General features: G+C 40.7%; 1 protein-coding gene across 1 annotated transcript; it reads right to left on the bottom strand.

Annotated features, from left to right (window-relative positions):
• Positions 1 to 237: 237 nt before the first annotated feature.
• best4 (bestrophin 4) lies at positions 238 to 15,329 on the bottom strand. The gene is made up of 11 exons (XM_079569815.1): positions 15,280 to 15,329; positions 13,783 to 13,942; positions 13,424 to 13,584; positions 12,872 to 12,972; positions 11,378 to 11,611; positions 6,080 to 6,234; positions 4,892 to 4,969; positions 4,666 to 4,818; positions 4,507 to 4,587; positions 2,541 to 2,695; positions 238 to 505 (listed from the first exon to the last, which is right to left on the bottom strand). Exons 3-11 carry the CDS (start codon positions 13,573 to 13,575, stop codon positions 244 to 246), a joined length of 1,371 nt encoding a protein of 456 aa, XP_079425941.1. The 5' UTR covers positions 13,576 to 13,584; positions 13,783 to 13,942; positions 15,280 to 15,329; the 3' UTR covers positions 238 to 243.
• Between the last annotated feature and the right edge of the window lie 8,720 nt (positions 15,330 to 24,049).

Raw genomic sequence — 24,049 nt, 5'->3', positions numbered from 1 at the left:
TTCTACACATTAGGACATGGCTGGAAAATACTTAGTTTAAACCTTTTTAAACTCTGTACAGTCCCTTTAAGTTGCCAAAGAAAAGTCACTCTTCCAGCTGTGAGTAATGATGCTCAGTATGTTCACCATCTTCTTTGTTACCTTTATCTGGGCCACAACATTTTCTTTTGTTATTTTGAAGTAATGAGTTTGTCTTAATGTTTCGGCTCCTCTGCCTCTCACATTACATTGCACTGACTCCCTTCAATCGCTGTGTGTTATTTCAATCGTAACCAGTTCCTCCTCTCTGTGATTGCTGATCAGACGACTATCCGTTTCTTCGTCTTCCTCTTCGTTCGGCAGAGTCTGAGCGTCCAGCAGCGACGGCAGACTGGCCCCGCGCAGAATCCCTTTGCTCTTCTGCAAAATATGGTTCAGTCCGTCTCCCAAAGAGCCTCTCGGGGCGAGGTAGTGCGTCCTGCCATCGGCATCCACGGGGTAAAGCTCCAGATCCTCAGCGCTCATCCTGGAAAACATGGAGCAAAGATTTATAACACAGGGCACCGATAACTACCTACAGGACGGTAGACTTATGGCTTGTTTTGTTTCTTTTATTCATCTTATTGTTTTAGTTGTGCCTATTTATATATTTCAACTGTTTTACCCATTCATAGCTTGTTATTCTATTCTACTCTGATTGGGTTTTATTGTTTCATTATCATGGATGTTTGTTATTTTAACTGGTCCTGCACTATACAAAGATTAGTTTGATCACTTTGGATCTGTCCTAAAGGAACTATACAGAGTTTTAAAATGTTAAAATTATGTATTTTCCTCCCCCTACATGTTCCAACAATGTCCTAATATGTAGAATGAGCCCAGACATATTTACCACAAGTCACTCAAAAAGGTGTTAATTCGGGTCCCTTTAAATTTAAAAATAGTGCTACAAAAATAAGGTGAGATGATAAACAGTAGGGCTGACCAATACACTCTGCACATGCTAGGCTAGTGGATTTCTATGGTATCAGCTAGCCTGCATTAAAAACAGTCTGACCCGCTCCACAGAGCACCTGAGGCAAATCACTTATAACGCCAGACTAACCATATAAATGTCTGTGTCGATAATTTTTGGAATATAACTGACCTTGCATCACATGAATGATCGCATTTTGAGGGACTATTTTCTAGCAGATCACTCCGCCGCCGTGTAATGCAAAATGGTTAAAATTATTCTACGGGTCGGACTGTTTTTAATGCAGGCTAGCTGATACCATAGAAATGTGCTAGCATTGCATTAGCCTAGCGCCACGAAATTCTTCAAACACAAGAACTGCATGAATTACAAAAAAAAAAACTCCAGGTACCAGCAACACTCTGGATAACTAGGAAATGAGGCCCTATGTCAAAAATCCTGAAATATCCCTTTAAAGGAATAGGCCACCGTTTTTACATACTGAGATATGTTCTTACCTTAGCTTTGACGAGTTCTTTAGGACCTGTCTGGTCTTCACCCGTGCCTTCAGTCACGTAAACACAGCGCAGACGGCGTTAGCATTTAGCCTCTCCTCCTCTCCTCTATAGCTCCAAAACAGGTCAAGATAGAAGCTACCAAGCTCTTCCACGTTTTCCCTATTTAAATATGGTTACGTGAAGTGTTACACTACAAAGTATAATTACACAAAATTAAACAATGTGGATTTTCTAAGCGGATAAAAGGGGGAACTATATTGTAAGGCGTAATAATACCAGGAGTAGTTCGAAATCCGCGCAGTAATCTTCACTTCACTGCGCAGTAATCTTCACTTTACTGTGCGGATGCCAAATTACTCCTGGTATTATTACGCCTTACAATATAGTTCCCCCTTTTATCCGCTTAGAAAATCCACATTGTTTAATTTTGTGTAATTATACTTTGTAGTGGAACACTTCACGTAACCATATTTAAATAGGGAAAACGTGGAAGAGCTTGGTAGCTTCTATCTTGACCTGTTTTGGAGCTATAGAGGAGAGAGGGAGATGCTAAATGCTAACGCCGTCTGTGCTGTTTAAGTGACTGAAGGCACGGGTGAAGATCAGACAGGTCCTAAAGAACTCGTCAAAGCTAAGGTAAGAACATATCTCAGTATGTAAAAACGGTGGCCTATTCCTTTAATGACATTAGTATGGATACTGTATTTTGATATTTGTCCTAATTTCACTATACATACATAAAATATCAAATTCAATGTCCGAAATGTGAAAATTTTTGTCTCAAAATCATCTCGCAACCCCTACTTCACTGTCCTGCACTATGGGAACCACTTAGACTTCAGTGCTGATCTTCTTGTAATCGAAGTTTTAATTTCTCAAGTCGTTCCCTCTATCTGATAAATGGTTGCAACTTATATAGCGCTTCTCTACCTTCATCAGGTCCAGAGCACTTTACCGCAAGGATCCAGTCACCCATTCACACTCTCATTCATACACCAGTGTACGCAGACACTTGAGGCAGAGGGGGGTGAAGTGTCTTGCCCAAGGACAGAACCACAGTGTATCCGTTGTGAGGTCGTATTTCTGACCTCATGTCGTAGGTGGATCCTTTGAAAGCCGGTCTGAGCATCTCCGCGGCCGTGGACAGAGTGTAGGGGACAGAGAAGTGTCTCTGAGCCCAGTGTTTGTCCTTCTCTATCGGAGCCAAGTTCTGATACATGTCGTCCACCGCCAGCATGGACACCTGCAGCACAGCGACAGCTCAGATCAGCTCGGTGAAGGGCCGGTTTTCTTCATCGTCAAAAGACCAAACAACGTAAAGCATCACTTTGTACATATGCCAGTGTTGTGCATCATATATACTAGGAAAATGTCCGTCGTAAATTAGATAAATGGCTTAAAATTGCTTGAATAAAGTTTTTTTTTATGTTAAATGTGTAAATTTAAGATCAGATAAAAACACTATTGACAATCAAACAAATAGAAATCCCACTGGAAATCCGACAGATTAACTTTTCCTGTAAAAAACATTTCTTTTTCACTTGAAATTATACAAAATAATCTGACTTAAGAAAAAACTTGGAAAAAAACATGCTCTTTCCATTGGCCAGAATAGGTTTTATCTTCTCTAAGGCCAGACCAAATCTACTCAAAATTTAGATTTAATCTCTTAATTCAAGTAGATTTAAGTAGTTTCTTCCTTTAGATGATTATTCTTTTAGGATTATGGCCTTAAAGCAGTACTAAGTAACTTATTTACCTTAATAAATCCTTTCCATTGTCCCTGTGGGAGTAATACAAGTGTTTATGGGATGATTGGAGGGTCTTTCCTCTCCCCCTGGTGTCTCTGGCCAGAAAACCATGTTTGCAACTTGACTGCCACCGGTGCGGAGAAAGCAATACACACTAATGGAATCACGAAGAAGAAGCTAACATGCTAACGGGCAAAGCTAACTGCGGGCTAACGTCACTTTAAACAGTATTTACAGCCAAGTTTGAGTGAAAAAAAAAAAGTGTCAGCGTAGTATTTACTCTCCAAGACAATTAATAAATTAAAAAATCGTAACTTGCTACTACACCTGCAGTTGCGCTTATGGCCTCTAGGGGGAAGAGTTACATAGTACTGCTTTAAAGGAATAGGCCACCGTTTTTACATACTAAAATATGTTCTTACCTCACTTTAGACGTGTTAATATATCCCCGTCTGGTCTTTGTCCGTGCGCTCTGTCACGCAAACGGAGCACATACGCAGCCTCTCCCACATGTCACATAGCTCCGAAAAAGCTCACGATAGAAGCTACCAAGCTCTTCCACGTGTTCCCTATTTAAATAAAGTTACGTGAAGTGTTTTCATGCGAAGTATATTTACACAGAAATGTAACATGTCGATTTTATAAGCAAATAAACAGGGGGACTATATTGTGAGGCGTAATGATACGAGGAGCACAGCGTCCGCGTAGTAACTCCTAAAGACTTCCCCCGCTCACTTCCGGCAATAACCTTTAGGAGTTACTGCGCGGACGTTTTACTCCTCGTATCATTACGCCTCACAATATAGTCCCCCTTTTTATCTGCTTATAAAATCGACATGCTACATTTCTGTGTAAATATACTTCGCATGAAAACACTTCACGTAACTTTATTTAAATAGGGAACACGTGGAAGAGCTTGGTAGCTTCTATCGTGAGCTTTTTCGGAGCTATGTGACATGTGGGAGAGGCTGCGTATGTGCTCCGTTTGCGTGACAGAGCGCACGGACAAAGACCAGACGGGGATATATTAACACGTCTAAAGTGAGGTAAGAACATATCTTAGTATGTAAAAACGGTGGCCTATTCCTTTAAAGGGTGCTCTGCTAAGACATTTTAAGGAATTTACAGTCTTTTTCACATTTGTAGAGTATTTTAACAGGCATTTAATCTCTGATTTGGGTCATAATATTTTTCAGAATCATCTCGAGGGCCAGAGTTTGATGATGGAGGGCCGGTTTAGGCCCCCGGGCCTGACGTTGCCTACCCCTGGTTTAGATCGTGGTTTACAGAAGATGATTCTCACCTGAATGTTGCGGTCGATGAGCTGGTTAGTTTCAAAATCATCATCATCTTCACCAAAGGGATTAATGATGAGCTCTCCAACCTGCACAGTCATGAAACAGTTACTGCACAAACCGAAGCTCCGTCTGTGTCACTGTGAGCGCAGGTTTATGAGTTGGACCTTGAGCCAGCCCGTGTAGAAGAAGAACTGCAGCAGAGTGAACACGGGGACGTACATGTCCACCTTGTGCTCCTTGTAGCCTTTGGCCGGGTTCAGGAACTGCCGTCCGACCACGCAGAAGGCGAAGAAGGAGTACACGGCGATGGTCACCACCTGCGGACGAGAAGACGAAAGAGGTTTGAGGCGGTTCACCATGAGAGGAAGTTTAAAGTGGTCTTTGTTTTACCTGCGTGTAAACCAGAGGGATGCTGATCCAGTCGTAGTGAAACAAGAGGCTGCATTTGGCTCTGTAGTTATTCAGCTCCTACAGACGCAGCAGATTAGAAATACAACAATTCAGGGATAGATTCAGAGAAAACAAGCAACACTCATTTGAACACAGTTAAAAGTAATCTAGAAATAAGTTAAACTTTCTTCAAATGAGTATATTTACCCTTGATTTGAGTAGGTAACTAAGGTTTGGCAGTGGAACAAGGATTTTTGCACTCCCGTTATAGAACTTTAAATGCAAAAGACAAACTCGGTATTTGCACGTAATGACTGTATGAGTGGTTAGCACGGCGCCTTTACTTTCCATCAGTGGCCTCTGCAATGCTCCAGGACCAATTGTTTTGTAGGTTTTCTAGTGGGAGGGTCCGTCAGCAGAGAAAACTTACCAGAAACTCTAAAAACTATTGATCCTGGATCATCACAGAGGCCACTGTGATGGAAAGTAAAGGCGCCGTGCTGACCTAATATGTAGATGTCCTAATATGTAGAATGAGCCCAGACCTGTTCACCACGACTGCCTCTATAATCCTGCACTGTCACTCAAAAACGTGTTAATTTGGGTCCAAAGTGCCGTCATGCACGAGCTTAATATAGAACCTGCAGTTACGCTTAAGACCTGAGGTGGTACTGATTGTGGCAGTAGTGAGCAAAAAATTACTAACTTGCATCTAGCCCCTTTAATTCTTCCTTAAGGATTCCTTAATCAATCTCAGTTTATGCAAAATAGAGTTTTTAGGAAGATTGAATAGGAAGATAGTTTCTACTTGTCAGGTCATAATTGCATTAAAATGGTTCATTATTTGAGTAATGATGAATGATGATGCAGTAATCTCAGTTCTCTAGTACTCATACTTAATAGTTAATTCAGATGACTGTAAAGCAGTGATAATCTACTGGTGGGTTGTGAGCCTTTCCTAGAAAAAAAAAAATTCAATATCTTCAGTAGTAGAACACAATACTTTTCATAATTTCAGCTTTTTAGGCTTTAATGCATATAATTTGTGGATGAATACTGTATTTTACCAAATATATAACAAACAAATTAGATGCTCATGTGGGTCAGGGATTGTCCTCCGAGCCTGAGAGCCACTGGTGTAAAGCTCTGCACATGTTTCTGAGTAATAATGCTTAATGATTGTCTCACATCCATGAGCAGCCTGAGCGCGATGTCGTCCCTCACGCGCCCCTCCTCTCTCGCCCTCGAGGCCAGGTTTGAGAACCAGGTCAGAGGCATCCAGTATTTGTTATAGTCCGAGTGCAGGGAGTCGAACAGCTTCAGCTCCGCGTCCGTCATGAAGCCTGCAACAAGGAGTCACGTTTCAAAGGTAACGTACCAATGTTTCTCAAACTGTGGTGGTACATGGGCTGTGTCAGGTGGTGTCAGGAGGAAGAGGAAAGAGCTGATCAGTGCAGGACACCACGCTCTAAAACAGGGACGGCTGCATTCTTCACATAACGGGAAATACAGATCATGTGCAAGATTTGAACTGCAAACTACTCGATTATTGGACCATCTGAATCACCCTTAACAAGATCTAAAATATTGATTGGCAGCCCTCACTTTTACTTTTCTCCTGTCAAGTCAGTGTTTCTCAACCAGTGGTACAGAGACCCCTTGAGGTCATGGGATGTAATGAAAGTCAGTGGTAACCAAGGCCGTGGGAACCCAGGGTGCTGAGGGCGCCGCAGCACCCCCTGGTGGATAGTTTGTGAACTGCAGGCAATATTAACCCCTTAAAGTGATAGTCTGGAGTTTGTCAGGAAAAAAGAGAGAGAGCTCTCTTTTTTGAAAAAAACGGCTCCAGCTCCCGCCCCCTCCCCTCCTGATTTGTCTGGGAAGCCACGCCTGTTTTCCCGTGCACGCGCGAGGTTCAATGGGCCAAGAAGTGACGAGGAGAGACATTACTGTGACAGTGTCAACAATGGAGTTTTCCAAGGTAACAATGCATTTTATGTTAGAAAATCGTTGTGTTTTTTGACGGGGATAACACGTTTATGCAGCTAACTTTGTACTGAAATGTCAAATAAACTGGTGTATCCAGTTAACATGTAGTTTTGACATCGTTTGGCATGGTTTATAGCACGCGACATTGTGTTTACTTCTTTGATATGCTAACAGCTAGCGTACGATTGATTGTCCTGTCATGTTTTTGGTGTGTGTTAGACCACTTCAGATTTAGGCCATATTGCTTTTGTTTTTCTAATTATTTTATCTTTCATCTTCTGCAAAGCTCTGTAATGGGAGGATCCTCCGATGATGAATAAACCCCACCTGCAGCATCAAGCAGACCATCTCCAAAAGCATCTGTGGCCAGGGTCGTGGAAGCATGTTGGAGACCCAGTTTTAGACCTTAGTGAAGAGGATTTAGCCCCTGGTCATAATCAGAGGCTACACTTCGAACGTGTAAGTCCCTTCAGAAGTCTGTGTAACCATTTACAACAATTGTAATAAAAAGTGTTAGTATAACAAAACTACTCTTTCTTTTGGTATGCACATACAGAATATGACTCTGGAGGTCAGGACGGTGGACAAAGACCCTGATGTCATCATCTCTCACTCTGCACCTCCTGGACACACCCCAGTGCAGAAATGCCCACGGATATTGAAAAAAACATGCTGCTGCAGCCTCCAGTGAACTGCATATCTAAAGTGTCACAGAGACTAAATCAGACACACTGATCCTAGTAGGCCCTACATTGGATTTATGCCACATGTCGAGTGTAATTAACATTTCAGTTGAAGTCAGTTTGCTTTGTTTTCATGAGAATAAAGAATGCAATGTAATACAGTTTGTAATTTCTAAGCACACACAGCTAACACATTACCTAAAAAAGAACATGCACAGAAATACCATCTCATAAGTAGTCAGGGAAACATTTGGTTACACATAGAATCAAACAATGGTCATATTTTTCAACAACAACTATTTATTTATATATATATATAAAAAAAACATGACGTTATTTCTGTGGCAATTGTTGACCTGTAAAAAACAAGGATAATGTTATGGATACATAGACGTATGCAATTTCTCTAGTCAATATTGTGAGAAGAATAAATTAGTCCATACCATCTCCTTATGTGCTGGTGTTGGAGTAACTCCCGGGTTGTTGGGTCAGAGACATTTTACAGCAAACCCAGTTGTCTGAGGATCTCACTTTTGCACGGCGTGCAGCAACAATCATTGTCTGGAGCTCTAGAATATATGAATTGTCCTTCTCAACCTTCACTGTATACATCCTGCAGCACCTGGACTTTTTATTGAATACTTTCCGGTATCTGAAATAGGGACAAAATAATGCTAAAAAAGTAAATCTCAGAAAAGCAATGAAGATACATAGTTTACAAAATGTGTACATACTGAATGCAATTATACATCCATCAGTATTCCTCTTTGCAGATCTGTGTACATGGTGAGGGCTGAGAGTGGCATTCTTGTATCCATGATGGGTAGGTCATAAGTCAATCTTTTGCGGGCGTACATAAGATGACTGTGCAATGTCTCCAGGCGTGCTGTTGATCTACAAAAATAATGCATACTTTGAAGCTTCTATAATTTACATTTAAAAAGAAATTGCAAATACAATACCTAAACTTCACATACTTTGGTACTTCTTTGAACCAACGTTCTTTCAGAATGACCTCACGCTTTTGAACCTTTCACTGTCCACTCGTTCACTTTCCAGTGCGTTACGTTTGTTCCACTGTAGTACTGTGAAACATCCCTTTTGCTGGCCTGCCTACACAGAACAGAGACAAAAATCAAATACATGTACAGTATAATGCACAATAAGCATCTTTTACAAAGCTCACCATTTTACTTACTGCATGGAACTTTTTGCCAAAGTTCTTAGTCCCAGCCGCATCATGTGTGCTCCACACCACTGTCTTTGTATATGCCATTTCCTGTGTCAGGATTATAAATTTAAAATAAAAATTATAATTGCTTTAGATGTGTCCAATTATAAGTTTTATAACCAAAAAACGATGACACTGAAAAGAGCAGAAATGTGTGAGTGTGCATCAGTACTCACTTCTGTAATGTTGACCTCTGCCTCCTGCTCACGTATGTGCTGAAGGTCATTCAGGTCTGTTTTCCTTCTCAGAGAGGCCTCTGAACACAGTGTGAAAAGTGTGTATTATGTACAAAGTTTTCCATGTTCTGTTGCATGTCTATATCTGCATGTATTTATGTGGAACAGGACTGGATTGGTTTAAACACAAGCTCAAATCCTCACAGTGTGGCTGTTCTCCTCCTCAGGAATACCAAGTGATCGTAAACTAAACAAAAAACAAAAACATTATTTCATTTCAGTGACAACTTTACAGACACCAAACATGTTTTACTTACTCTCCGGTTCTTGAAGTAGAAGCTTCCTCTCGCTCCAAGATGTTCACTCCCTCTTCAAAATCATTATCTCTACAAATACAGGATAATGGCAGTTTATGAATTATTTCCTAAACTGACACTCAACCCATGATGGTTGTTTTGTGGTGTTTGGTTTCTGTTTTTCCATAGCATCAGCAAGGCTTACCTATCTTTAGTAAGTAATGCACACCATTTGATTAGACTATTATCCTCAACCCACTACAGTTAACACGTCTATACTTTGTTTCTGTGGTGATTTTTTTTATTTCAATGCACATTTTTGTCTGCCCTTTACACACTGTCGTGTTGTGTGATAATCTCATTCACCCCAAAAAATTCTTACCTCTCAGAGAAGTCCCCGTGGACACTTGATAGTGCTGACACAGCAATATGAGCAGGATAGTGGTTGTTTTTTTATATTTTGGGAGTAGATATTGGAACTCCTGATCCGGTTTGGTAACTGGAAACATAAAGTTATGTATATTTACACAAAATGTAGCAACGACATTGTGCAAGTCTAATACAATTCTTACAGAGTAAGCTATAGTTTTAATCACATTTTCTTCAATAACGCACGTAGCCCACTGGCCCTCATTTATTTATCGTACAATAAAGTTCAGATGCTAGCACTATATTTAGGTTTTGACATTACATATACTGCGTGTCTGCACGTCTGCAAATCTCAATGCTACATTTGATGTAACGCCAGTTTGCACAGAAATATACATAGTCAGTTCACGTGCATGTAAAGCAGTGAAAACATCCGCGGTGACCAGTGTCAGTGTTTACAGTAGGCTAACCTATAGCTTTATAACGCCATGCAAACAGGTCATAGTTAGCTAGTGTATTAGCGCTTAGCATATGCAAAAACCCTAACCATGACGGACTAAATTCAACTAATTATCGTCATGAAAACTTCAAAATGTCATGCATTTACCTGTAGAAACTGCCATCTCTCTTCCTCCGTGCTGAAGTTGGGCTCACGTAGCTCCGTCCATCTGTTGAACAACTCTCCGATATAAATTCCACATCTGTCTTGCCCTCGTTTTCCTGCTAGTTTAGAAGATGGACTTTTGAACTGTTTACATGTCTAAAGAGAAGGAGCAGGCAGTCGTAGCTTCTGGCTGTTGTTGTCCAGAGCGGCGCTCGGGCGTAATGGCGGATCCAGGTACGAGAAACACTCTCTGCGCGTGCTCAGTTCTCGGGCGCGAGCCTGCAGCGCGCATGAAGTGTCAATCATCGTCTTGCTCGCATTTTATTGGTCTACGCGATCGGCGAGCGGGCTCTTGAGTAGTTGCTGAGATCAGGGAAGGAGGGACTTAAAAAATATATAATAATATATATTTGTACTCACTATATATCAAAGTTTAAGGCCAGGAGGTCAATTTTGTGCATTTCTTAAAAAATGTAAAACATTTAGACTTCCAGACTATCACTTTAACTCCCACCTGAACCGAGCACATTTTCTCCAGCTTTACCCCAATCCAAAAGCTTCTGGAAAAAAGGTGTGAAAATAGCAACAAAACTGCGACGAAAACAAGGATGAAAATGTGAAAAAAGTGAGAAAACATTGACGAAAAAGTGACAAAAATTTTACAAAAATTGACAAAAATGGACAAAAAAGTGAGAAAAAATTGAAGAAAAAATGGACGAAAAAGTGATAAGAATTTGACAAAAAAATTCGAATAATTTGACGAAAAAGTGACAAAAAAGTCAAAAAAAAATTCAAAAATTTGACAAAAATGAGATGACTGCCCAACAAAAAAAGTGATGAAAAAAAATCTGATGTGAGGAAAAAGATCCATTTAGTTTTGTAGGTCTTTCAAATGAGGCCAAATGAGGCCAAATCCTGGCCTACAGGATTTGGGTAAAGCTGAACTGGAGAAAATGCTCTCGGTTCAGGCGGGAGTTAAGGTTAATAAATAGGATTTATGCACAGAAAAAGTATTTAGGGGGTAAATTTTGCCCCTCACCCCCTAACTAAAATATCTTCCCACGGCTCTGGTGGTAACTAAAGAAAACTGAACGTCTTTTCCACGCAGAACATCTTGAACATCTTGAACCCTCCTCACCCGCCTCGACGACGTGGTCCAGCGTGGGGAACCTCCTGTGGACGCGGGTGCTGATGGAGCGCAGGATGAGCACGGAGGACAGGTTGGCGTATCTCATCAGAGTCCGTCTGAGCAGGCGCCCCCTGGTGTCGGCTCCGTGCACGTTCCCGGACACCGACATCATGAGGTTGTCGGGCAGAGGGAAACTGGTGTACTGCCCCCACCAGCGGTTAAACGCCAGGGTCACGTAGAAACCTGTGAGCCGCAAGATTATGAGATGTTTGATTTGAGAGGAGACACTGCAGACAAAGTGGTCAAAATGAGTCTCCTCAAAGTGAAAGAGGGTGAGGAGCCAAGGCACCCTGGAGGAGCTCAAAGTAGAGTCACTGCTCCTTCACGTCAAGGACACGCTGGAGGAGCATTCTGAGCTGACCTGGAAACGCCTTTATATTTTGTGTGGTCTATTTTTAAAGTGCATTTTAACCTTTTAAACCCATCTGAACTGACTACCAGTTTGGTTTTACCCAAATCTAAAAACGTCTTGAACAAAAAGAAGTGGGAAAAAGTGCAGAGTGTGGTAAATACTATGTAAGAGAGGCCAGAAGCAAATGTATACACTATAAAGTATTGCACAGGTATTATTTTACTCCATCAAGATTATATAGAATGAAACTACTGGGGAACGACCTATGTATCTATGGAAATGTAGAAGTGAAAAAGGAACTTTTATTCACTGTATTTGGGACTGTGCATTAGTCAGACCTATCTGGGTCTTAAGCATTTTAAGTTGGTTTGGCTCAAACACACCATCATGTCCGGAGCTGTGTTTGTTCGGAGACAAAAGTTGCCTGCCAAATGTTTCTAGAGAATATTTCTCTGTGATCTCTCTGGGTTTAATAACAACCTGTCGAATTATTTTAAGACATTGGAAGGAACCAAAGGCCCCAAGCACACAGGAATGGGCTAGCGTGTCATATGAATGTATGCTAAGAAGATTGGACGACTCTTTGAAGGAGGGGGACAATGTGTCGCCATGGGACAGATTTTGGGATCATATAAAAGTAAATGGACACCCTAGCTAAAATAAATCAATAAAATAATCAACCTGTTTTAGACCAGACCATGTATTTACATTTTTCTTCTATTTTCTTTATTGTAAAGACTGTTTTTGGCAACATGTACCATGTTTATGAAAACACAATAAATATTTGAATTATTAAGAAGTGGGAAAAAAAACAGGACCAAAATGAGGATGAAATTTCAACAATAACGTGACAAAAAGCCACTAAAGACAAACAATAAATGACCAAAAAAAGCCAATAAAGTGCGACAACCACGTGCCAAAAAAGCAATGAAAAACGGACAAAAAATGTGATGAAGCTCGAGTTGAGAAGCTTTTAGATTTGGGTGAAGCCAAACTTGAGAAAATGTGCTAGGTTCAGCTGGGGGTTAAGAGGTTAATATGAGGTTTCAATGGGGTTTGTGGCTGCAAACGATTGAGACCCAGTGACTTACCTAGAACGAAGAGCACAGGGATGTAGCTGGTGTTGGTGAACTGGTCGCAGTACAGGGCAATTCGCTCAAACAGGTCCTGCTGCCTCGACGTTAGCAGGAATCTGAGCGGAAATAAGTGAGATCGACCTTCATTTACTGGTGGAGATATTTGTTCTGGTTTGGTTATGACAAAAACAGCTCTGTAGAAAAGTGCAAATGACAAGAAAATCCTGTATGTGGGAGTAAGTATTTATATTGCAATGGCCATTTCAACGCATTACATGTCAAAACAAGCCTAAAGGAATGGAATATTATTGGATTTTATTGTCTAGTAGGATAGAAAGTTATCTTTGGCTCACTAAAAATGACAAAAAATTAAGAAAAATCTTGACTTTTGCACGTTTTCGGTCACCATTTGTTTCTGTTTTACGCTGTGTTTGCAAAAAATGTGCAAATCTCAGTCAGATCAATGGCATATCGTGGTTTCTCGCGATGCAAAATATTGCGATAACAATAATTTGCCGATATATCACGGCATCACAACCACAGTAAAAGCCCTCCAGCCTTTCGCACCTGTAGAAGAGGCTGAAGAAGAGGTAGACTCCGCAGAAGACCGCGAGCTCCTTGTAGACCAGTTTGTAGATGCTGCCCTTCCACCTGAACAGGAGCCTGGAGAAGCCCCAGAACCGAGCGTCCGCCACCTCCAGGGAGTACGACACGGTCATGACGACGAGCTGCGACCAAAGAGTCAGAGTAATGTGTTTGCCAAGTTAAAAACGAACAAAAAGACAAGTTAAAAGAGAAGAAGGGACTGAGAATGTCTAAGCTTCCATTGACACAGCCTGAAAGAAACTCGTATCGACTAAATATGTTGTAGAAATGAACACAGCTAGAAATCTAAAGGTTTTTTTTAAATGTGAAAGAGCTCGTACCTGTGAGGGGAAACGTCCCGCAGGTGGAGATGTCCTGGGAAGAAAGGCTGTTCCTCTTTTTCTCTGGCTTTAAACCTCTGTGTCTGGTCATAATTCATCGCCGAACTGCATGGGAACTGATGCAATCTTAATCAGCCGGTCAAATATTGAAGATACAGGTCTGGAAACAAAAGGGATTGAACCTGCATCAACCTCTATATCTGACACAAACAATGTCAAAACAAAACTGGTTCTAGATGATTTTAGTCTATAGGTATTCAGGCATCAGTCTCGAAAACCAACTTTAGGTACCGGAAAAATATGTAATGGTGTCCAGCCCTATAGTCCCATAAACCACTTTTGAGTCCCTAGTTGACCCACCAGTTGAGAAACACTTTCTTTTAACCTTAACTCCCACCTGAACTGAGCACATTTTCTCCAGTTTGGCTTTACCCCAGTCCAAAAGCTTCTGGAAAAAAGCTGTGGAAAATAGCAACAAAAGCAATGATGGAAATGTGACAAAAAAGTCACAAAAATGTCACAAGACATTGACAAAAAATGGTTGAAAAAATGTCAAAAAATGACCAAAAAAATGACAAAAAAATGACAAAATGTGACAAAAAAATTACCCAAAAAATGACAAAAATGTGACAAAATGTGACAAAAAATGATCAAAAATTGACCAAAAATTGACAAAAAAATGACAAAAAAAACAGACAAAATGTGACAAAAAAATTACAAAAAAGTGATAAAAATGTGACAAAAATGTGACAAAAATGTGACAAAAAAGTTACAAAAATGAGTTGAATACCCAACAAAAAAAATGATGGAAAAAAAATCTGATGACGTGAGGAAAAAGATCCTCTCGGTTCAGGCGGGAGTTAAGAGGTTGAAGGAACAGGCAACCATTTTTCCATACTGTGATATGTTCTTACCTGAGCTTCCCAGTGTAACACCTCATTTGAAAACTAAATTGATCTTTTTCATCACATTATCAGATTTTTTTTCATCCCTTTTTTTGTTGGGCAGGCATCTCATTTTTGTCAAATTTTCGTGACTTTTTTTTGCCATTTTTTCATCAAATTTTTTAGATTTTTTTGTCCTTTTTTTCCCTCAATTTTTCGTCAAATTTTTCTCAGTTTTTTGTCAATTTTTTGTCACTTTTTCCTCCCTTTTTTCACATTTTCATCCTTGTTTTCGTCTCAGTTTTGTTGCTATTTTCACACCTTTTTTCCAGAAGCTTTTAGATTGGGATAAAGCTGGAGAAAAAGTGCCCGGTTCAGGTGGGAGTTAAGGGGTTAAAACAACTATTTGGCCTTGATTTGAGCAACTAATTAAGAAAAACTGTCACACTGCGTCTTATTTCTTGTTTCAATTCCAAACCAATTTAGTTATTCCAAGAGAGTGATTTATACTTGATTTACAATGGTTAGTAACAAACTGCAAAATGCAAAGAAAGCTCATGGCAAAGAGCAGTTTTACTAGCAGCACATATGCCATACATTTGTGGGCCTATACCTCTCTCCTCCCTCTCCCCTGTTTGTTTTTCTCAGGCTCTTGTCTCTCCCTGTCACTCTCTCATTACCTCCACGTTACACTCACTCATTCTTAAACATGGCTCTGTTTGCTCTGAACTGAGGGGAGTTTATTAGTCCATCAATCCACGCGCCGTCAGGAGTCTGGACACTTCCCTGTTCTCCCTCTGGGACTGGCAGACGCTGTTGTCCACGCACATAAATAATGTTTTATGACAGGCCGTAGTGAGCTGATTTAGCCACAAGGGGGCGCTTTTGTCATTGGAAACCCTGCAACTAAATTCGACCAAACTTGTGAACGTGCCATAACCTCTTAACCTCTTAACTCCCACCTGAACCCGAGCACATTTTCTCCAGCTTTACCCCAGTCCAAAAGCTTCTGGAAAAAAGGTGTGAAAATAGCAACAAAACTGAGACTAAAACAATGATGAAAATGTGAAAAAAGTGACAAAAAAGTGACAAAAAATTGACAAAAAATTGACAAAAAATTGACAAAAAAAATGGCAAAATTTGACAAAAAAGGGAGAAAAATTTGACGAAAAATTGAGGAAAAAATGGACGAATAAGTGACAAAAAAGTGATTAAAAAAAATCGAAAAATTTGACCAAAAAGTGACAAAAATGAGACGACTGCCCAACAAAAAAAGTGATGAAAAAAAATCTAAGGATGTGAGGAAAAAGATCAATTTAGTTTTGTAGGTCTTGGCTTTCAAATGAGGTGTTACACTGGCCTACAGGATTTGGGTAAAGCTGAACTGGAGAAAACGCTCTCGGTTCAGGCGGGAGTTAAGAGGTTAAACCCCACCTGAACCGAGCACATTTTCTCCAGTTTGGCTTTACCCCAATCCAAAAGCTTCTGGAAAAAAGGTGTGAAAATAGCAACAAAACTGAGACGAAAACAAGGATGAAATGTGAAAAAATTGAGAAAAATTTGTCGAAAAAGTGACAAAAAATGTACAAAAAAATGGCAAAATTTGACAAAAAAGTGATAAGAATTTGACAAAAAATGCGAATAATTTGACAAATAAGTGACAAAAAAGTGATAAAAAAAATTGACAAAAAAAAAAAATCGAAAAATTTGATCAAAAAGTGACAAAAAAGAGATGAAAATATGAAATAAAAAAAAACTTCAATAATGTGACAAAAAAGTTCTGTTCACTTTTTTGGGTCTTAGCTTTCAAATGAGGCATCACACTGTTGCTCTGCAGTTGAGAAGCTTTTCAGGTTGGGTAAAGGTTCAGGCGGGTGGTAAGAGGTCAACCTGTCATTAAACAAAGGAGTGACTCTCAGCCTATGGACACACAGGTGTTTTTTGTGGGTGCAGGTGAGACCCCTGAGAGCCGCTCTCTGCCCCCGAATGAAACCCGACGCTGTAATTACATCTTCCCACGGCTCGGTCTGCAGAGAAAACCAGCACAAACCCGGCATTCCTCACATCTCAGCAGCACTGGGGCAAAAAACACACAAAAACATGTCTGGAAACACAGGACACGGGGATCAAAATGTGAAAATGTTGATTCATTTATACTTTAGTGATGCATGTAGGTTAGGTTTATTTCTGGTTATGACCCAATTTAGACGTATACTTTATTCCAAGGGTGTCAAACTCTGCATATAACGCATACATACATACATACACATAATGTAAACAAGAATATTCTACTGAGAGAACAATTTTCCAATAGATGAATTATATGAGCTGTGATTTTAACATTGTACTGATTTGGTCTAAAGTCCGGGACTGTAATAATAATGGTTCACACTTGTATTGCACTTTACAAGCCTTCTCAAATTTCTCATAGCACTGTCGTCATTGTGCATTCACTCCACACTCGGTAGTGCCACAGCCGCCCTGGGGCAGACTGACCATTTACCCTTTGGCTCTAATGTGTTGTTTATATCCTGATCTCTTATTATGTCAGTGCCCTCTACTAGACACGTGTGGAATTATTTCCTTTTTTTAATTTAAGCTCTGGAATAAGCATTCTGGTTATTTCCTTCAAAATTCATAACTTCCCACTTACTTTTTTTTTTTTACATACTCAGGAATTAATGCTCTACAAGTCGGGGGTCGGATTAAATCATCTCACGGGCCGGATTTAGCCCATGGGCCGTCAGCTTGAGTGGTCTGCTTTAGTCAATTTTAGGAATTTTTAGACTTGATTTAGTCTTAGAAGGTCAAACTTCCTGTGAAAAGTTTGAAAACCACTTCTTATGGGTTTACTTTCACAATATGGTTCAACGCTTTTAAAATGGACATGGACTCCATATTTAAATTTTCGGATTTGACCCCAGACTGAAATCGAAAACAATTTATTTTTGACTTTTTTTTTTTTGTAGAGGAAGTGGTATTTTTCATCAGTTTGTATATATTCCAATTTTGTAATCACTATCTTGTTAAACAACTAACAAAAATTCAGTACTGGTCAAAAGTTTGGAAACACGACAGTTTCCCTATGTCGCAATGGGAAACTGTGTCTCGGACCAAATAGCATTGACCTGTGGGGTTCCCCAGGGGTCGATTCTGGGGCCCCTCTTGTTCAATCGGTACATGCCATTCCATTAGGGCAATTAATATCAGATACGTTTCACTGACAGCAGGTGAACATGGGTGTGTAAATACACTCTCACCAATGTACGCCTATATAAGTTGAGTCCATTTACCATTTACCATTGTATCAAACAGATGAGTGTGTGGATTTAAAACAACTTCCTCCAGCTGAATACACAGACAAAACTTGTCTTTGGCCCGCAAAAACATCATGATCACTGATTATGATTTTTCAAGGTTCAAGGTTCAACTTTATTAATGTCCCGAAGGAAATTATTATGCAGCAGGAGTCCACACATAATAAAGCAAAAACAAACAAATAAAACACAGTGAGACAACAATTGTGCTTGGGACAAAGATCCTACAGTCACAGCATCATCAGTCCGGCTCCGAAGCTGAGAGACAATCAGCAGAAGATCAAATAAAGCCTAATTTGCAGCAGCTTCACTGAGCAACATATGATCATTTACCTTCACAACAGCCTCTGGAATAAAAGAGGCCCTGGCCCGATGAGTTCGAGTACAGGGCATTCTTAGCCTGCGTCCGGAGGGGAGTAGGTTAAACTCCTTAAAAAGCGGATGGTCCGGCACTCCATTATATGTTGGGCTTTACGTACAACCCTTTGGCTGTAAAGGTCATGCAGCTGAGTCTGCTGTGCACCAAAGATTTTACCTGCTACTTTGACCAGCTTTGTCAGACAATTTTTGTTGGTCACAGAAAGAGCCCCAAACCAAGATACAAAACAAAATGTTAAAACTGACTCAATAAAAGACTGGTAAAAGATAGTCATGAGGATATTACAAACTCTAAATGAATTCATTTTTCTTATCTTATCTTGGGACATGACATTGTTGAGCGACTATTTCTGCTTGTACTTTCTATTGTTGGGCTGTAACGTTAGAGATTTATGATGGAAATTCAACCTGGACACGTGGAACAATTGTGCAGCAGCATGACGTCAGGGGAAGTGTCTCATTTTCCTCTCACATTTGAACTCATTTACACATTTGTATCCTTTACTGTTACAAGCAAGTGAGTTTAATTATCATTCACTTAAATATATTGACTTTTGCGTGCAAGAATGAGCTTGTTTTGTAGCGTGAAATAAAAGTAGGGCTCCTTTTGAAAGTGTGACTGCGTTCCTCCACTCCCACAGGAACAGCCCTGAATCAGAACATTTCCTCTTCCCTTTGTCGGACTGAAGCCTCTTGTGTCACTCGCACAGACGCCACAGAGCTGGAGGAGGAAAAGAAAGTCTAACGCCAGCTTCATGTCCACATTTAATCAACATGTTAGCTCTTTTAAATTCATAATGAGTATAAGACAAGCTTTCCGTCCCCATTGGGAAATGTATTCTCTGCATTTGTGGTTTACATGATTATTAATTAATAATAACATGATTGTACATTCCCCATCAGGCCACCATGGGCCTAAAAGATGCCAGTATGGTGTAAACAAAATGGTGTGGGTTCTAAGACAGCACTAAAAAAAGATACTTGGTATTCAAAGCCCATATTAAAGAGACTATACAGAGTTTAAAAAAATAAGTATTTTCCTCCTCCTACATGTTCCAACAATATCCTAATGTGTATAATGAGCTCAGACCTGTTCAGCACAACTGCCTCTAAAATCCTGCACTGTCACTCAAAACAGTGTTACTTCGGGTCTGAATTGCCGTCACGCACGAGCTTAATATAGAAGGTGCAGTTACATGTATGACCTGAGGTGGCAGTAGTGAGTATAAAATGGCTAACTGGTATCTAGCCCCTTTAAAGGCGCATTATGCAACCTTTTATGCGGGAACAAGTTTATATTAGTGTGTATTTGACCTCTTAGTGACCCAGCGGCTATGTGTGGTTAGCATGGTGTCTTTGTTTTCCCTCCCAGTGGGCTCTAGGACCCTCCAGGACACATTTTAGTTCAGGTTTTTTAGGGTAGGTTTTCAAGATGGAATGTATGTAAACAATGTAATCATGAACACAAATCCATCTTGCCTGGAAAAACACAGACGTACCGCTGTACCAGTGATGGAGTCTGGTTGGTATTGTGACGGCCTGTGCCGCTGGGGTAGAGGTGGGGACCCTGTGTCTGCAAGTGCTCCAGGTGTGCAATGTAGCTCCGGATTGGCCAGCCGTCGGGCCTGGCCCTTTCAGGACTAACCGGCTGCACCTGTGGTTGCTGCTTGGCTCTCCAGCAGCCTGTACCCTCGCGGCAGCGCCTCTGTTGGACTCTGTACATTGATCATACCGTGTACCTATATCCTAGCAATAATGGATCGCTCATAAGTTTCTTGTCATTTCATCAAGGTGTTGATCCCATAGATTGTATATATAAATGGACAGCTGCTCCTCACTCCTCCCCGTTTACCATAATGACCACGGTCGAGGGGGAAATCAAGATGGATTTACAGACTCCCCCTCCCCAGCTCTGACGAAGCATGTTCCTAAAAAGGGCATAAGGGCGGGATCTTCACCGTAGACTCCGCCCTTGCGTGACGTGTAGCTCGCGCAGCTCCAATGCTAACAGTCCGACCCTCATTAAGTACGAGATTTCTACGAAATTCTTACGAAAACCAGCCTGATTTCTTTAATTGTGACTAACCCAGCGTTATCTCAGGAGGAATATCTAGCCTAGTCTAGTGTTGAAAAAATAGAAACCAGGCGTTAAAGTTGTTTTTAACATGTCTAAACTCCAATGCTTTTCAATGGGGCACTAGTGGCGATATGGCAGTACTACAGCAATGGCGGCCTCTAGTGTCGTGGGCATAAAGCAGAGCAGCCAGTGGCCATTAGTTGAGCCAGTCTTGACAGTTTGTTCCACAGCGGAACATACGCAAGCAAACAGGAAGCGGAGGAAACCAACCAGCGAAGGGCAATCAGTGATGTCATTAGCGGTTCTGCGTTAATATTCAAACAGGATTATGAATCACAAAACTCAGCTGCTGTTGATGCGTTTTTGGTCATTTACCGCCGATTGGAAAAAAAGCTCTGCCTCCCGTGCACTTCAGCTTCCCAAGACTGATGCTGCTCACGAACATCACGTGACCACAAATAAACTAATCTGATTGCACTGATCCGTTTGAGTTTGGCAGCAGCGGCAAACAAGGACATCATTCTGGATGCCAAGATCCATCAGCAGTGAAACCCGACCAGAAACCCCAAAAAACGATTTATCCTGGATTCCTGGAGGCCACAAGGACGGAAACCAAAGACGCCAAGCTAACCACCCATACAGCTGCTGGGTCACTGAAAGGTCAAATACACACACATATTAACTTATCTTTTTTTTCACATAAAAAGTTGCATAATATGCCTTTAATGTTAAGCATATTTAGCTTTTTATTGAATACATATATTTTAAGAAATGTATGAACATCATCTTTCTGTTTTATGGTTATTAACAAAGAATAATTTAGAATAGGTACAGAAAAGGTTTGGAAACCAAGGCAGCCTTAAAAGTTCAGGTATTGTAAAACATTATCCAGCTTTAGTATTCTGTGAGGAGCTGTGCAGAATAACAAATACATCATAAAAAGCCGTGGACACTCGAGTGTTGCCTGGTTTACACGTACAGATTAAAAATAGCCATAAATCAACATCGCCTTTGCCATTATCTGCTGCTCGGAGCAGAAAAGCCTTAAGCAAAGAGACGATTTCCCCTTTTCACAGTCAATCATTTGGAGATAAAAGCCGCCATAAAATCCATACATTTTAGTCATAAAACCCGGTTTATCTCATGACATGTGGTGCAGTCGTGTTTCGCTTCAGTCACACATGTTTTTCTGAAGTCATCTTGTCCTGAACCGTCGTTACAATTCAATAAGATGCTTAAATGGCTGTGACTATGAAGCGTTGATCTGCTCTGTCCACGTGGAGGTGATGAAATATGAAGACCGCAGAAATGAAGACTCTTCTGAACGGAAAAACATCGGTAACATGAAAACGTTCTGTGACTGAAACTGAGTCTGATAAATGAAATTCGAGTGGAAATGTCTTTCACTGTCTATTCACTTTCTGGGCCTGATCTTTCACCGGGCGCAACAACGGCTTTAGAGCAGAAGAAAGTGACATCTTCAAGCTCTCACAGGATGAACCACAAACTTTATTCACTGTGAATTAAAGTGCATACGACACATTAGACACCATTTTTGTTAGTTAACACAATTATATTTAAGATTTTGCTAAAGATTGTACCCAGTTTTCTTTAGTTTGTCCATTTTTGTGACGTCTATAGTTTCACTTCCTTATTGGACGCTGACAGGAAGTGACATAGACAGACTGTTGCTCACGTTATGTCCATGGGAAATGAGTGAGTCAAACACTATACCTTTATCTCTGCCACTTCCTGCCAGCTGCTTAAAAATGTTAATAAAAATAGCTTTTCTTACCAACATTTCTTCATTAAAATTGGCTGCTCCACTGAAAGAAAATGATAATTATTACTTACAACAGATGTTTTCCGTGTAAACAAGTCACAAAGCATGAAAACCTGTCATATGCACTTTAAACCCTGGCCGTGTCCCGACAGAAAGGGAGCATAGGGGCTCTGGTATTGAAGAGCGCGGGGGGCTCCACAGCTGCAGAAACGTGATCAAAACACCAGCACGTGTCCAGCCCCCGCTCAGCCCACTCTCTGCGATTAGTCTGGAGCTGAAGATGTCTCAGTGCGCCGCCCGTCAGCGTGAAACTCTCGTCTAAAGCCTGCGTTTAGAAACACAACGATCAGGCCCTCAAACTTTTGGGAGATAAGATTTGGTGTGCACAAGGCAGGGCTGGACTTGTCATCGGGAGCATTGGGAGCTTTTCCGGTGGGCCGACGTACTTTTGGGCCGGTCAAACCAGACGAGAGATCAGCCCTGTGATACACTAATTTACACCGGCCTATTAACCCCGTAACTCCCACCTGAACCGAGCACATTTTCTCCAGTTTGGCTTTACCCCAGTCCAAAAGCTTCAGGGAAAAAGCTGTGAAAATAGCAACAAAACTGAGACGAAAACAATGATGGAAATGTGACAAAAGAGTGAGAAAACATTGACAAAAAAGTGATGAAAAATTGATGAAAAGGTGGCAAAAATGTCACAAGAAATTGACAAGAAATTGACAAAAAATTGACGAAAAATGACAAAAATGTGACCAAAAAAAAAGACAAATGTGACAAAAAAATTACCAAAAATTGATAAAAAAAAGACCAAAAAAATGACAAAAATGTGACAAAAATGTGACAAAAAAATGACAAAAATGAGTTGACTACCCAACAAAAAAATGATGGGAAAAAAATCTGATGACGTGAGGAAAAAGATCCTCTCTCAGGTGGGAGTTAAGAGGTTAAGATCTATTGTCGTCCCTCTCATTATAGACAATATATACACAATTTCTCCACCAGAGGGATGTGACACGGCGCATTTTATACCCTTTCTTGAGTTATGGTTCCCAGATAATCTCGTAGCCTATGTGAGCAATGGGCCTCTCGGACATAACACTCATGCCCCTCACATCATATTTGCCAATATAAGTGGAAAGACTTTATTGTCACACCCTGTAGGACCCAAAGAACCTCAGGCCTCTTTTTTTTATACATTTTAGACAAATGTATGAAAGAAGTGCATGTTGGGAGTTGTCCCTCCTGCCCCTCACCATCAGTGTGCGCATTTTGGAAAAGCTTATGGTTTCCATTGAAAGGAGAAGTTTTGGCCTTTTTGGGACTTCTATTTTCACTCCATACATCCCTAACTCCACTGCGTGAACATTGAGTTGGTTCTGTGAAGTTTATTTGTGTAGCAGTCGTGAGAAGAACCTCATTAACGGAACACACATTTTAAGATTGTTAAAGGAACAGGCCACCGTTTTACATACTGAGATATGTTCTTGCCTGAGTTTAGACGAGTTAATACGTAGCTGTCTGGTCTTGGTGCGTGCCAGTGAAAGAGCCTGGTAGCTTCCAACTTCACCTCGTTTGGAGCTATAGGAATACATTGGGAGAGGCCAAATGCTAACAACATCTTTGATCGTTTTGCGTGACTGAGGGCATGCACAAAGACCAGACAAGTACGCATCAACTCGTCTAAGCTCAGGCAAGAACATATCTCAGTATGTAAAAATTGTAGCCTGTTCCTTTAAGTAATTTAGCAAAAAAATCCAGCAAGTTGTAAATGACAAGATGAAAGAGTGCTGGGTGGTGTTACAGGCAGAAACAACACACAGCT

Source organism: Gobius niger, assembly GCF_951799975.1.
Source record: "Gobius niger genome assembly, chromosome: 13".
Lineage (NCBI taxonomy): Eukaryota > Metazoa > Chordata > Actinopteri > Gobiiformes > Gobiidae > Gobius > Gobius niger.
Note: the sequence above shows the minus strand (reverse complement) of the source record. Positions and strands in the feature narration are given on the sequence as shown.

Excerpts from the sequence above, each read along its gene's own strand:
- best4 (XM_079569815.1), bottom strand. The coding sequence starts at position 13,575 with ATGACCGTGTCGTACTCCCTGGAGGTGGCGGACGCTCGGTTCTGGGGC. Across the intron at positions 11,612-12,871 it reads CCCTGTGCTCTTCGTTCTAG|GTTTCTACGTGACCCTGGCG; the intron begins GTAAGTCACTGG and ends TGCGGCTCACAG. Across the intron at positions 506-2,540 it reads GGATCCACCTACGACATGAG|GATGAGCGCTGAGGATCTGG; the intron begins GTCAGAAATACG and ends CATGTTTTCCAG.